General features: G+C 36.6%; 1 protein-coding gene across 11 annotated transcripts in view; it reads right to left on the bottom strand.

The window, feature by feature from the left end:
* CFAP54 (cilia and flagella associated protein 54) overlaps positions 1 to 14,417 on the bottom strand; it is a 312,009-nt gene that overhangs the window by 62,222 nt on the left and 235,370 nt on the right. For 10 of the 11 annotated variants that reach the window (XM_002687523.7, XM_024992507.2, XM_024992508.2 and 7 more), the window contains 3 exons: positions 9,275 to 9,373; positions 8,630 to 8,771; positions 29 to 202 (listed from right to left, as the gene is read on the bottom strand). In XM_002687523.7, coding sequence (XP_002687569.6) covers positions 29 to 202; positions 8,630 to 8,771; positions 9,275 to 9,373 — 415 coding nt within the window. Of the gene's footprint in view, positions 1 to 28; positions 203 to 8,629; positions 8,772 to 9,274; positions 9,374 to 14,417 lie in introns of those variants that run through there. The other variant, XM_059886966.1, reaches the window with a different exon arrangement.

The raw sequence follows: 14,417 nt of genomic DNA, 5'->3' as shown, positions 1-14,417 counted from the left end.
AAAGGAATATATTCTTTCAAAGGCCTACCTAGCAATTTGCTCATATTATTAATTCTTTGTAGGTGAATATAGTAGCGCAGCAGAAGAATCCATGTAATATCCACTTTAATTGGGTTTTTTTTCTGAGAATCTACATCTTCATGTATCTCTTCACTAACGTAAGAAAATGTACAACCAGTCTGGAAGACAACTTGGTAGTTATCTGAAAGTGTAAAAAAAAAAAAAATTAGAATACAAATATTATGTTTTCCTTGTAAAATAACCATATGTGAAAAAAGTAAAGCACAACTTATAAAGGAAATATTGACACTTAGGATTGCATTCAATTAAAAAAAATTGTATCACAAAAGACACCAATCATAAATAACAAACCATGGACTGAGAAAACATGTTTAAAAAATCATAAATTATCTTCTACTATGTAATCAATAAGAAAAAGTCAGATAGTCCAACAGAAACATGGGCAAAGAATTTCAACAGGTAACTTGTAGAAAAGGAAAACCAAATGGCCAAAATTTTTAGCATCATAAAATATCAGATAAATTAAGATGAAATACCATTTCACATTCCTCAGCAATTAACAGAAACTAAAATCTGAAAGCAATAAATGTGAAGATACCATAATTCTCATATACTACTTGGGAGAGCAAATTCCTGGGCAGAGGCTAATAAAATTTTAAATGCAGATACTCAGAGACATGTACCAAGAGTCCTGCACAAGATACTCATGGCACCACTGTTTGTGTTACAAAAAAAAAAAAAAGGAAACTTGAACAAATATAAGGATTAATTTAATGGCACTAATTAGAATTAATTAGATCTATAAGGAGAAACTCTAGTCTATGAGCCAAATTAGGTCAATGCATGTTTATGTAAGACCCATAAGCTAAGAATGGTTTTTATACTTTAAAGGGTTTGAAAAAATTAATATTTTGTGATATGTGAAAGTTATATGAAATTCAAATGTCAGTGTCCTTAAGAATGGAATACAGCCATGCTCATTTACATTTTGTCTATGGTTCCTTCACATTAACACAGCAAAGCTGAACAGTTGCAACAGAGATCACAAAACATAAAATATTACTATTTGGCCCTTTACAGAAGATATGTGCTGCCTAGACTTTGCTCATGAAGGATAAAGTGAGGAAAAATATCTAAAGATAATTAAGTAATACAGAGCTATCAATAGCCTCCATACACAAAAACAGCAACCAATAGAAAGCTAATGAAAAAATTCTGCAATACTACTAATAAGATAAAAATCTGAGAAGTAAGTCTAACAAGAAGCATATACGATCTACTTAAAGAAAATGTTAAAACACTCCTAAGGGACTGATTTTTTTTGAAAAAAAGGCATGAAAATGAACTAAAAATATAAGACATACAATATTCTTGGTTAAGATGACTCAACAGAATAAAAACATGTTATTTCTAGGATAAAATATAAAGGTAATGCAACTTTAATAAAATTATGAGAGAACTTTCTTAAACTAGACAAGTTGTTTCCAAAGTAGAAAAAAAGAGCCATAAAAGAAATACAATTTTGAAAAGAAAGAGTAATAAGTGAGGATTTACTCTAATAGATACTAATTATATTATAAGGCTATAATAATTAAAATAGTGTGGTATTGAATCCTGAATAGACAGATCAATAGAAATTAGAAAAAAGTACAGAAATAGGATAGCCATTTGGGAAAACTAAAATTGTATCCATTTGTTATTTTTTACATATTCCGAATAGATTTCCATTAACTAGTAAAAGGGTCCATGCCTTTTCCTTAAATACTTGCAGAAGCTCTTTATTGGGCTTCCCAAGTGGCTCAGTGGTAAAGAATCCACCTGCAATGTAGGAGACAGGAGTTTGATCCTGGGGTCAGGAAGAGCTCATGGAGGAGGAGATGGCAACCCACTCCAATATTCTTGCCTGGAGAATTCTATGGACAGAGGAGCTTGGCTGACTACAGTCCATGGGGTCGCAAAGAGTCAGACACGACTGAACGACTAAGCACACACACATACACAGAAGCTCTTTATTATAGAAATAAACCCTTTAACTGTGATATTATTTGCAAATACATCTTTTCAATTATCACATGTTATTTAACCCTCTTTATGGTAATTGTGTGCCATGAAGAAACTTTTCATTTCTAAGTAGTATAAACTATTAACCTTTTCTTTGATAACTTTTGGATTTTTGCCATAGTTAGCGCTTGACCATAATCTGAGACTCTAAGTAAGTAAGGAAACATTCTCCCTTAATGCCTCCAGAGGAAAGTAGCCTGCTGACACCTTAATTTTAGCCCAATAAGTCCTATATTGGGCTTCAGAACACCAGCACTGTAAGAGAATACATTGTGTTGCTTTAAGCCACTGAATTTGTGGCTATTTGTTATAGGAGGAATAGAGCATTGATATGGTACTAGTGGTTCCCTGGTAGATCAGTTGGTAAAGAATCCACCTGCAATGCAGGAGACCCCATGGTTCAATTCCTGGGTTGGGAATATCCCCTACAGGAAGGCCTGACAACCCACTCCAGTTTTCTTGCCTGGAGAATCCCATGGACAGAGGAGCCTGGTGGGCTACAGTCCATATAGCTGCCAAGAGTTGGACACTACTGAAGCAACCTAGCATACACACACGCATTCTGACAACACTGTTTGCCTCTGGGGAAGAGAACTGAGTCACTTGCAGAGAAGATGGAAGGGAGACAACTCTTTCCATACCCTTCTATGAATTTTGAATTGTGATTCTTGAAAATAAATGACCTATGCAAAAAACTGAGCTAAATTAAAAGCAAAAAAGAACCTCTACATTTATGTGGCCAATATTATGTAGTCTTTAATGTCACAGAGAAAAAATAAGACCAGTTTAGTTTTTGTTCTTTCGTAGAAAGTTTGCTTTTTCTGTTTACAATTATTTTGTCTTTACAATCCATAAATGAGGCCAAAATTTGTCCACGTATTATCTGTGCTATCTGTAAGTTTATCTTTAGAAGAATATTTTGGAGGGAGCGTCCCTTATACCCTGCATTGAGAAGCATCCCTTTGCAATGGTTTCCACCACCTTCAGCAAGGACCGCCTGGTTACACTGACTTGGGGCCTCTGCTTCACTGAGGATAATTCTCATTGTACCCTCATTGTCTGAATTGTTGACAATCTGAATTGGTGCAGCACGTGAGCACACACATGCATGCATGTATATAATCAGTATTTCTAGCATGAATAATTTATCTCCATTCTCACCTGTATGTGGTATAATTATTTGGGATTTGAAGATATAATGTGTCCTTCTAGCTCCCCACCAGTATGGGAAATTTGTGTCTCGGAGGAATAGAAAATAGGATAGCAGTAGAGGAATGATATCCCAGTTTTCAGTTGGCACTGACCCATATCTCTGAGCCAGGGACAAGGCAGAACAGGAAAGACAAATCACATTTTTTCCAGGATGGAAAGTTTTCTCCATCTCAAGAGGCAAAACATGTATTAATACTAAGGATCAGTTGATTCTTGGTTCTGCTCCATAGATTTCTCTTTATGTTCTGACAGTAGGTTCATCAACATTCATTTTTGGCATGACACATATTTATATTTTTCTGTGTATCAAGTGTATTTAGTTGTGAGAGGCTGCATCCAGGACCACTGACCCTGAATGTCACTTTTAATTCAAAACATATTACAGAATTTAATAATTTTTAATCCTAGCAGAATTTTTTATTAAGGCTGCAAGAAAATCAAGACAAAAAGATGGAATATATTTGAATATAACGGGGCCCAAAGTAGATATTGAGTAGGTGTTTTCTGCATTCACTCTAAATATGGTCCCCTGTTGCCAGTAGCATCATTTCAGGGTCTGTATTCCTACACGACAATGTAGAAGAAACCTCAGTAAATTGGGCCGGCTGCATCACTCAATTCTCTTATTGTTCTATAGACATCATACAATTGCTCTCTGGTCCTGGCAAGATGATCTTTATTCCATCCTCCACACATGACTGGTCTATTCTGTCACCATGCTTCTCTGTCAACTGCTCAGAGTGCTGAGAAAATAAGCTTCCCTTCTACCTGCTCTCCATGCCTCTAGTCCATTTGTATCTGCCTCACATGTACTTCTTCCAGAAAAAAAAAATGTTCCTAATAAATTCAAATGCCCACCCAGCCTGTGTCCAGCTTTAGCTTAAAATATGGTCCTCTTAATAAATGCATTTATATCATTTCAAAGTGGATGCCTGCTCTGATTGCTAAAGACTAGAAGTTTATGGGTGGCAAGACCTACTCCTTGGTGTGTTCTTCCCTCTGGACAGAAATAGCTGTATAGTGCTCTACACATGATAACAATGAATATCCTTTACCACATAGTGTACAGATCAATGCTAGTGAAGATAAGATGAGTGAAGAGGTTTTCTCCTGGATGCTAATGTATGCTAACACAAGGAAAATCAAACAATTTTTATTTGTTGTTGTTGCCCTTTAGCAATTCATTATAATATGAACTTCACTGCCATCTGGGTATTTGAAGCAATCAGTTGGGGATTCAATATTTCTTTCCAAGCCAAATACTGAAATGAGGGAAATTGTAACAGTAATTTATGATCAGACTGCTAGAAGAATAGTGGAGAGCAAAATTATTATTCTTAAGGCAAAATACAAAATGAATTGGGCTTAAAAAATTTGGTCATTACAGGGCTTCCCTGGTGGTCCAGTGGCTAAGAATCCATCTTGCAATGCAAGGGGCATCCATTTGATCCCTGGTCTGGGAAGATTCCATATGCTGCCGAGCAACTAAGCCCGAACACCATAACTCCTGAGCCCACACTCTGCAACTACTGAAGCCCGTGCACCTGGAGCCTACACTCTGCAATAAGAGAAGCCACTGCAACACGAAATCCGTGTACCACAATGATGAGTAACCCCCTGCTTGCTGCACTAGAGAAAGCCCTTGTGTAGCAATGAAGACCCACCACAGCAAAAAAAAATAATTAAAAAAGAAAAATACATTTAAAAAAATCAGGTCATTTCACATTAGAATCTTTGTACAATAATAAAGGAATGTTAATGGGTACAAAATGGAAACAGAAAATTGGAAGATGCTACCAAAACCACTGAAACAGAAAAGTAAAGCATAAATTCTAGTATTAGGCACCGCTGAGATGAAGACTATTAGCCCAATTGGATCAACTAAGATCATCTGGTTAGGAGATGCCATTCCCCACTGTGCGGGCCCATGCGTGACACCTAACTGATCACCGCAGCATTTTTTCCAGTCCTTGCATGCAGCAGTTCAGAATTCTTCTTAGGTGGCTACCAGCCGAGATCCAACCAGTCCATCCTAAAGGAAATCAGTCCTGAATATTCATTGGAAGGACTGATGCTGAAGAAGAAACTCCAATACTTTGGCTACCTGATGAGAAGAACTGGCTCATTTGAAAGACCCTGATGCTGGGAAAGATTGAAGGCGGGAGGAGAAGGGGATATCAGAGGATGAGATGGTTGTATGGCATCACTGACTCAATGAACATGAGTTTGAGTAAACTCCGGGAGATGGTGTTAGACAGGGAGGCCTGGTGTGCTGCAGTCCATGGGGTCACAAAGAATCAGACACGACTGAGCGACTGAACTGAACTGAGCCATAGTGTGGATTAGGTGTGTGTGCACTCAGTCATTCAGTAGTGTCTAACTCTTTGAGACCCCATAGACTGTAGCCCGCCAGGCTCCTCTGTCCCTCTCCAGGCGAGAATATTGGAGTGGGTTGTCATGCCCTCCTCCAGGGATCAAACCCATGTCTTTATGTCTCCTGCGTTGGCAGGCAGATCCTTTACCACTAGCGCCACCTGGGAAGCCCAGTAGTTTGGACTATCATCCCACAAACATTCACACCCTCTTCCTTCCTCTGCAGAGTCGGACACGACTGAGCAACTTCACTTTCACTTTCCTTTCTCTGCAGGGAGAGTCTAATTCCATGCCTCACTGACATTGTACTTGGCCAGAGGACTTGCTGTGACTAATGGGATGTAACGTGAAGAGAGGTCTTGAGTGTGCTTCTGTGCTTGGGCTTGGTCTTGTGTTCTGGTCTGTACCGTGAGAAGAGCACCCCCTAAGCAGTCACTGCCTCTATACCCTGGGTCTCATAACAAATGTACATGAAGTGCACTGGAACTTGGCCTGCAGCCTGAAGCAGAACACAGGAGACAAGTAAAAGAAAGAAGTCATGCCGTTCTTGCCACTGAGTTTTAGGATTATTGGGTATACACTGCAATTTTGGCAATAACTGATTAACACAGAATTTCAGATCTAACTTATTTGTTATCTCTGTCCTAAAAACTTAAAGCATGAGAAAACAGAGCAGGATAAAGTAGACCAGATCTATCCGAGGCAATAAGGGACCACTGTGAAAAAGAAATAGCCATGTTAGTAGTTGGAATCACAGTCTTAAAATTCAGATTTCAGTCTTCTTCATAAATAAATCTAATTCACTCAGTCTAAAGATTAAGGACAATGAGGCTGAGAGAAATTCAACGGTTTGACAGGATCAGGGTATAAGCTGAAACCTCTTCATTATTAATACTGCATTCCCTTTGTGGCAAAACAATAATGTGTGTTTCTAAGAGGACTGCCTTCCTGGCATTCTGAAGCAGGGAGAACTGAGTTGCCAAGCCGTATCAAGAGAAAAAAGCAGTGACCAGCCCCTACTGCTATACTGCCCTGCTTTGTCCCCCAAGAGCCTACCTTTGGGGTCTCTAAGGAAAACCATGCACCCTGTCTGAGATCCAGGTCATGGACCAGAAGTCTGATGAAGCAAAATCTCACCAGGAAATAAAAAGAAGAAGATAATACCTTAGCATTAAAAAAATCCATCTGATGGTTTAACCTCAGAGCAAACCATTTTAGTTTGGAAAACAGTCTGGGCCACCTAGTCTTCAGGAGAGAGAGAGCCAAAGAAGGAGATGATTTCAGACACAAACTCTTCAGCTAAGGTTGACTCAACCCTTCAGCAGTAAGCTCTGGCCTACCAGAGTGATTTCAGAGGCTTTAGGAAGACTACCTCACCCCATCAGGTTAAAGTTAACATTTTTCATCCCCTTTGGCTCAATGCTCACCCAATGACAAGCAAAATTAGATACTGTTGTTACTAAAATATCCTTCTGGAAGTAAAATTCCAGTACCTTGCTTCTTAGGACCTATCCAAGTGCTTAGCACAAAACAGCACTCAATATTTTTTGAATGAATGGGCAAAAACATAAAATGACTGTTCAATATTTATGTTATTGCTGGTATGACTTACAGATTTATACTACAGTTTACTGTAACCAACAGCAGAGTTACAAATTTTTAAAAATAGAGTAAGGTTAAGTTTAAATTACACTAACTTTTCATTCATTCATTTAACAAATATTAATATCAATCCTTGCTATGTATAAGTAATATGTGATTTTCTGTAGTGTGTGCTCATGCTCATTCATGTCCAATTCTTTGCAACCCCAGGGACTGTAGCACACCAGGCTTCCCTGTCCATCACTGACTCCCAGAGCTTGCTCAAACTCATGTCGATCAAGTTAGTGATACCATCCAACCATCTCATGGTTGGATGAGATGTCCCCTTCTCCTCCCACCTTCAATCTTTCCCAGCATCAGGGTCTTTTCAAATGAGTCAGTTCTTTGCATCAGGTGGCCAAAGTATTGGAGTTTCAGCTTCAGCATCAGTCCTTCCAATAAATAATCAGGACTGATTTCCTTTAGGATGGACCCATTGGATCTCCTTGCTGTCCAGGGGATTCTCAAGAGTCTTCTCCAACACCACAGTTCAAAAGCATCAATTCTTCAGGACTCAGCTTTCTTCATGGTCCAACTCTTAAATCTATACATGACTACTGGAAAAATCATAGCTTTGATTAGATGGACCTTTGTCGGCAAGGCAATGGCCCTGCTTTTCAGTATGCTATCTAGGTCAGTCATAGCTTTTCTTCCAAGGAGACAGCATCTTTCGATTTCATGACTGCAGTCACCGTCTGCAGTGATCTTGGAGCCCAAGAAAATAAAATGTCTCACTGTTTCCATTGTTTCTTCTTGTCTCTTGTTTCCATTGTCTCTATTGTCTCTAAGGAGAGCCTTTAGCAAATCAAATAGCTAACTTCCCTGCCCTCAGGAAGCTGATGATAGTTTAATAAGAGAAAAAGCTTAAACATGCACAAGCACACACACACACACACACACACACACACACACACACACACACACAAAAGAACTAAGAAAAGAAACAGGGAGCTAAATCAGAGTGTAAGAGTAGGTACACATTTCAGAGGCTCAGAGAAGGTCTCTCAAATAAATAATCCCACAAAGTTTCATTTCAAATGGGTGAACTGGAAAATAAACAGGCCATCAGGAAATATCACTCTTTTCCCACATAACCCTGCACCTAAAATGCAGCAGTGAATGGAATAACATATACATACATACAGCAAGCGGGGGCCCCTATGTTTTAGCAGCTAGACCCTAAGATTTGCCCTTTCAGGGTCTTAGAGGTTTCCCAAACCATTGTTGTTTTAAAGTTAAAACCCAACAAATCTCTAGAATTAAATCTTTGAAACTTGATTATACATTATATGTATATAAAATGCCCAACATCCAAACATACCAAGCAAATAATCTGTGTATGAAGACAAAAGATCCATGGAAGCAAATTCTGGAATATTTGATAATGCCCCTTGGCTAACTGTATCAGTTCTAGCATTCTTCTTTCCAATAAGTAGATTAATTGCCAGCACAGCCTCACTGACCTAAAATTAATGCATAATTAGAATTCATAAATGCAAGCTTTTTGATTCATAGATATCCATTAGGTGAAGAATATGAAAGAGCAAATTCATAATGTTTGGTATATACTGTAGGAAAAATAAAGACAATCTGAAAAACAATATGTGATCCCCTGCATGTACTATGTATCATAGTCAAACAAATCATGATTGTTGACAATTTAATCAATAAATAAGTCACTCTGAATAGGCTCCCTCACCTAACTGTAACAGATATTTCCCAAAATATGTGCACATGTGTATCTGCCAACACTTTCATTAAAGAAAAGTTGAAACAAACAAAACCAAGTCTGGCTAATAGAGATTAAAAACTCTACACATATAAAGAGCACTTCTAATCGCCCCAAAGAAATATCATTGGCACAAATCTCTAAGAATGTGAAATTTTTCTTTCTCTCAAATAAATAGATTGTGTTGCCTTAACAGATGAGACAGTAAAGAAAGAATTAAATAAAAATCACACCAACCTGTGCAGCAGCTCTTATTGCAATCCAGGCAAATAAACTGTACATTTCATGTTTATTTACTACTGGTTCTTTAATAGAACTATGCCTTCTGGGAAGAGCCTACAAAATATGGCAAATAGTTTATGATAAAGACAGATAAAGATATCCTAAAGTTTAATGACAGATTTTCTAATCTTCTGAAGATGAGATTTTAGTGTAACACTGTGTAGCCATTAAGAATAATAATGTACATGCATCTATCAACATGAAAAGATATCCTAATCATATTAGCAAAAGAAAAGTGTAGGTTACAAAATAGCATGCAAAGTATGATCCCATTTTTTAAAAGATAATATATATTTTTCTGTATACACAAACAGAGCAAATTATCAACAGTCGTTATCCCAGGTTTTATGGGTAATTTAATTATATTTAACTTTTTGGTGTGATTTTCTAGATAAGCTTACATTATTTGAATATCAATAATATAAACAGAAATGGCACTTTAAGTGTTATTTACCATTTTAATAGAGGATCTATAAATTGAATATATATTGTGTGTAAAGATGTCAGAAACAGGAATACTACTTAAAGATTTTTGATAGGTATTTGCCATCAGCTTTCTAACTACAGAACTGTTAAAAGGATGACTGTAATCATGAAGTTCTACAAAACAGCAAAAAGTGACAATGAACGGAGATACATGCAATGTGAGGGTGTGTGTGTGTCATGTGTGTTCAGTTTTTAAATATAAAAAAGTCAAGAATACAGAAGTAAACAGAAACCCTGCCAGCAACATAGTAGCTGTCTGTTTTACATTTTTAAAGTATTAATAGTCAAATTTAAAGATTCAACTAATCTGGAAAAACTATTCGATTAGATGGCTTATTCTAATTTGTTGACATTCATATTTTACCTGATTTTTTAGATCTTCAACAATAAAATAAGCAATAATAAAAATACCTTTTTTACTTCTGGCAATAAGACTCCCAAATAAAAGGAAAAGCAATGAATAAAGCTGATGCCAGAGCAGGAAATACAATGCACAAATGTGACTAGATCAAGTTTTAAACTTGGAGACAGGTGATACCTGGAGAGATCCGTCCATGGGGAATCTAAAATCTAAGCAATGTAGCCCTGTCCCAAATATGAAGACCATCCTCACTAGCTGTAATAACACTGCTTAGGCTCTGGGGTAGCCACTGCCAGCTTACTGACTATAATCTTGGGCAATTTACCTATTTAATTCTGGACACAAGGCTAATAGGCATTGAGTACAGAATAACATTAAATAACTATATTGTAAGAACAAGTAGTGACACAGACATTCAAAAAAGAAAGCTCATTTTGAATTGAGAGGAAGGCTTTATTGAGGCCAAACTTGAGCTCAGAATGAAAACAGGAAAAAAAAATATGATGGGCATTTTTTTACATGGGAGGTGTTCAATACTGCATATGAGATACAAGCCTATACAAACAGGTAAGAAAATTTTTAAAATGCATCTAGAATAGGAAATGAAATTAAATTGTTTGCAAGGAACATGATCCTATATGTAGAAAATCCCAAGATACACACACACACACACACACACACACACCTCTAAAATTAACAAATGTGCTTAGCAAGATCACAGGATACAAAACTCAATATTCATAAATCAATTGTATTAGCTATGAACAATCTGAAAATGAAATTAAGAAAATACCCATTCATGATAGAAATAATCTTAACAAAAATTTATAAAATGTGCATACTGAAAAGTAAAAAAAATATCAAGAAAAATTAATATCTAAATAAATGAAGAGAGTTCATATACATGAATTGAGGATTCAAAATTGTTAACATGCTAAATGTCTACAAATTACTTGTAGATTATTTGGTACATAATCTGTACCAAAATTCTGCATTTTGGCAGAAACTGACAAGCAGATTCTAAAATGAAGAAGAAAATGCAAAAGATTCAAAGTGAAAATAATTTTGAAAAGGAAGAACATAATTGGAGGACAAATACTTTACAATTTCAAAAAACTTACTACAAGCCATACAGTAATCAAGACAGTGGATACTCACATAAAGGTAGAATTATAGATCAATGGAATAGAATTGGAAGTCTAGGAAAAATATTTAGACTTTTGATCAATAAATTTTTTGACAAAGGAGCCAAGGCAATTCAATAAAGAAAAGATAGTCTTTACAACAAGTGATACTCAGACAAATGAATATCTATGTGCAAAAACATGAATTTAGAGCCTTACCTCACACTTTACACAAAACTTAAATCAAAATATACCATGATGGACTTAAGCATTAAAGCTAAAAAACTTTTAGAAGAAAACACAGGAGAAAATCTTCAACATCTGGGGTTAGGTAAGGTGGTACTAAAACCACAAAATATATTAAAAAATGATAAACTGTACCTCATTAAAAGTAAAGACTCTTGTTTCTGAAGATACAATTAATTGCATGAAAAGACAAGCCATCAACTGGAAAAAATATCTATAAATTATATATCTGATAAGGGATATATATCTAGAACACATATGTTTTAAAAGTTATAACTCAATGATAAAAAAGATAACTCAATTTAGTTTATGGGCAAAAGATTTGAGTAGATATTTTCCTAAAGAAGATATACAAATGGCCATTAGGGATATGCAAATCAAAATCCTAATGAAATACTGCTTAATACCCACTAAGATGGCTACAATCAAAGAGATAAATAATAACAACTGTTTGCAAGGATGTGGAGAAACTGAAACCCTCATACACTGCTGGTAGGAATACACAATGGTACAGCACTCAGGAAAACAATATAACATATCATCAACAGGCTAAACAGAGAGTCGAAGTATGACCCAGAAATTCCATTCTTAGGTATACACCCAAAGGAATTGAAAACACGTTCACATGAAAAATCTGTATATGGAACTGAGAGAGTAGCACTGAAACATACATATTACCATATGTAAAACAGACAGCTAAAAGGAAGTTACTGTATAACACAGGGAGCTCAATGTGGTACTCTGTAACAACCTAGATGGGTGGGAGGGGGTAGGGGTTGGGGGGAGGTTGAAGAGGGAGGGGACATATGTATACTTATGGCGGATTCACGTTGTTCTACGGCAGAAGCCAACACAATATTGTAAAGCAACTACCTTCCAATTAAAAATAAAGTTTAAAATATTTAAATCTATATATGAGTATTCAAAGCAGCATCATTCATAATAGCCAAAAGTGGCAAAAATTCATATATCCAGCTCCAGTTGAATGAATCAAGAAAAGGTAATAAAACTATATAAAGGAATACTACTCAGAAGTAAAAGGAACAAATACTGTTACATGTTACAACATGGGTGAACCTCAAGAACATAATGCCAGGTGAAGGAAGCAGGCATGAAAGATTACATTCTGTTTGATTCCATTTAAGTGAACTATACAGAAAAGACAAATCTACGGAGACAGAAAACAGACTAATGGTTACCTGGGACTAGAGGTAGAAATGGGAATGATAGCAAATGGGCACTTGGGATCTTTTGAAGATGAGGGAAATGTTCTAAAACTAGATGGTGATGATAGTTACACAACATGTAAAATCATTAAACATCTATGAATTGCACTCTTAAAATAGGTTAATTTCATAGATATAATTTATGATTCAATAAATCTGTTTTCTAAACATGTGTTTGATAATCTCTCTCTTTGGACTATTTTTTCTCTCAATTCCTTGGAAAACTTCTACTTATCCTCCAAAACTCATCTCATCTGTAAAGCTTTCTCTTACATTCCCCCAAAGCAGAATTAGCCACTTTGCTCTACTTTTCTACTTGACCTATCTTATTATAGTCCTCAATACATCACAATACAATTATTTCTTTCCTTTGCTCCTCTGTGCTTCTTAGTGGAAGAGAGTAACATGCTTGGCATACATTAAGCACTCAATAAGTGTTGGCTTGATTGAATGAATACATGAATGAATGTTCAAGAAATAGTTCAACTAACAAATAACTATTGGAGATCTGCTGCTACTGCTAAGTCACTTCAGTCGTGTCTGACTCTGTGCGACCCCATAGATGGCAGCCCATCAGGCTCCCCCATCTCTGGGATTCTCCAGGCAAGAACACTGGAGTGGGTTGCCATTTCCTTCTCCAAAGCATGAAAGTGAAAGTGAAAGTGAAGTTGCTCACTCATGTCTGACTCTTAGCGACCCCATGGACTGCAGCCTACCAGGCTCCCCCATCCATGGGATTCTCCAGGCAAGAACACTGGAGTGAGTTGCCATTTCCTTCTCCAATGCATGAAAGTGAAAAGTCAAAGTGAAGTCGCTCAGTCGTGTCCAACTCTTAGCGACCCCATGGACTGCAGCCCTCCAGGCTCCTCCGTCCATGGGATTTTCCAGGCAAGAGTACTGGAGTGGGGTGCCATCGCCTTCTATGTACAAAATACTTCAGAAAGATAAAATGTTGGAGTCTAGTCAAAGTTACATAATGATAAAGGATAGTCCCTTCACCTCTTTTTGGGTTTTCTTTTGGGTATTTATTATGTGCCGAGTCTTTTATTTTACTTAATTTTCCTAGCTACTCTAAGGGGTAAGCATCCTCACCTTCATTTCACAGATGAGGAAACTTGGGTTAGAAAGGCTTTGCTCCCACTGCTGTGTCATGAAGATAGGATTCCAACCCAAACCAGGGTGACAGTCACTATACTCCAGACTCTCCATGTAAGTGAAACAATAATGTTTTCTTTTAGCATTTATATAGCAATTGTCTTTACTAGGACATATTTTAAATTTTCATTTCAATGGTCTGAATATGCCTAGATGAATTTTTGTTGTTTTTGACTGTTTTCTGTGTGTCTAATAATTGTATGTCTTGCTAAAATATTTATGCCATGTCAAGATATACAGAAAATAATGCTCATATTGTGTTTGTTGTTGCTGTTCAGTCACTGGAGTTATACTATTCTTTCATTCAAATCTTATTTGTTTAAGCTCCTAATTATAAACAGCTCCCTAGAGAAGGCCCAAAAGGTGATATATTTTCTATCCTAGCATCTTATTAATTTGCATTGCAAACTGCCATGGAAACAAAGATTTCTGTTTTCTCTTATTGGATGTAAAGATGTGTATCATATCACAAAAGTAAGTTTTCTATGTAATTATTTTGA

This window comes from Bos taurus, chromosome 5, assembly GCF_002263795.3.
Source record: "Bos taurus isolate L1 Dominette 01449 registration number 42190680 breed Hereford chromosome 5, ARS-UCD2.0, whole genome shotgun sequence".
Lineage (NCBI taxonomy): Eukaryota > Metazoa > Chordata > Mammalia > Artiodactyla > Bovidae > Bos > Bos taurus.
This window is presented reverse-complemented; position numbering and strand designations above follow the sequence as displayed.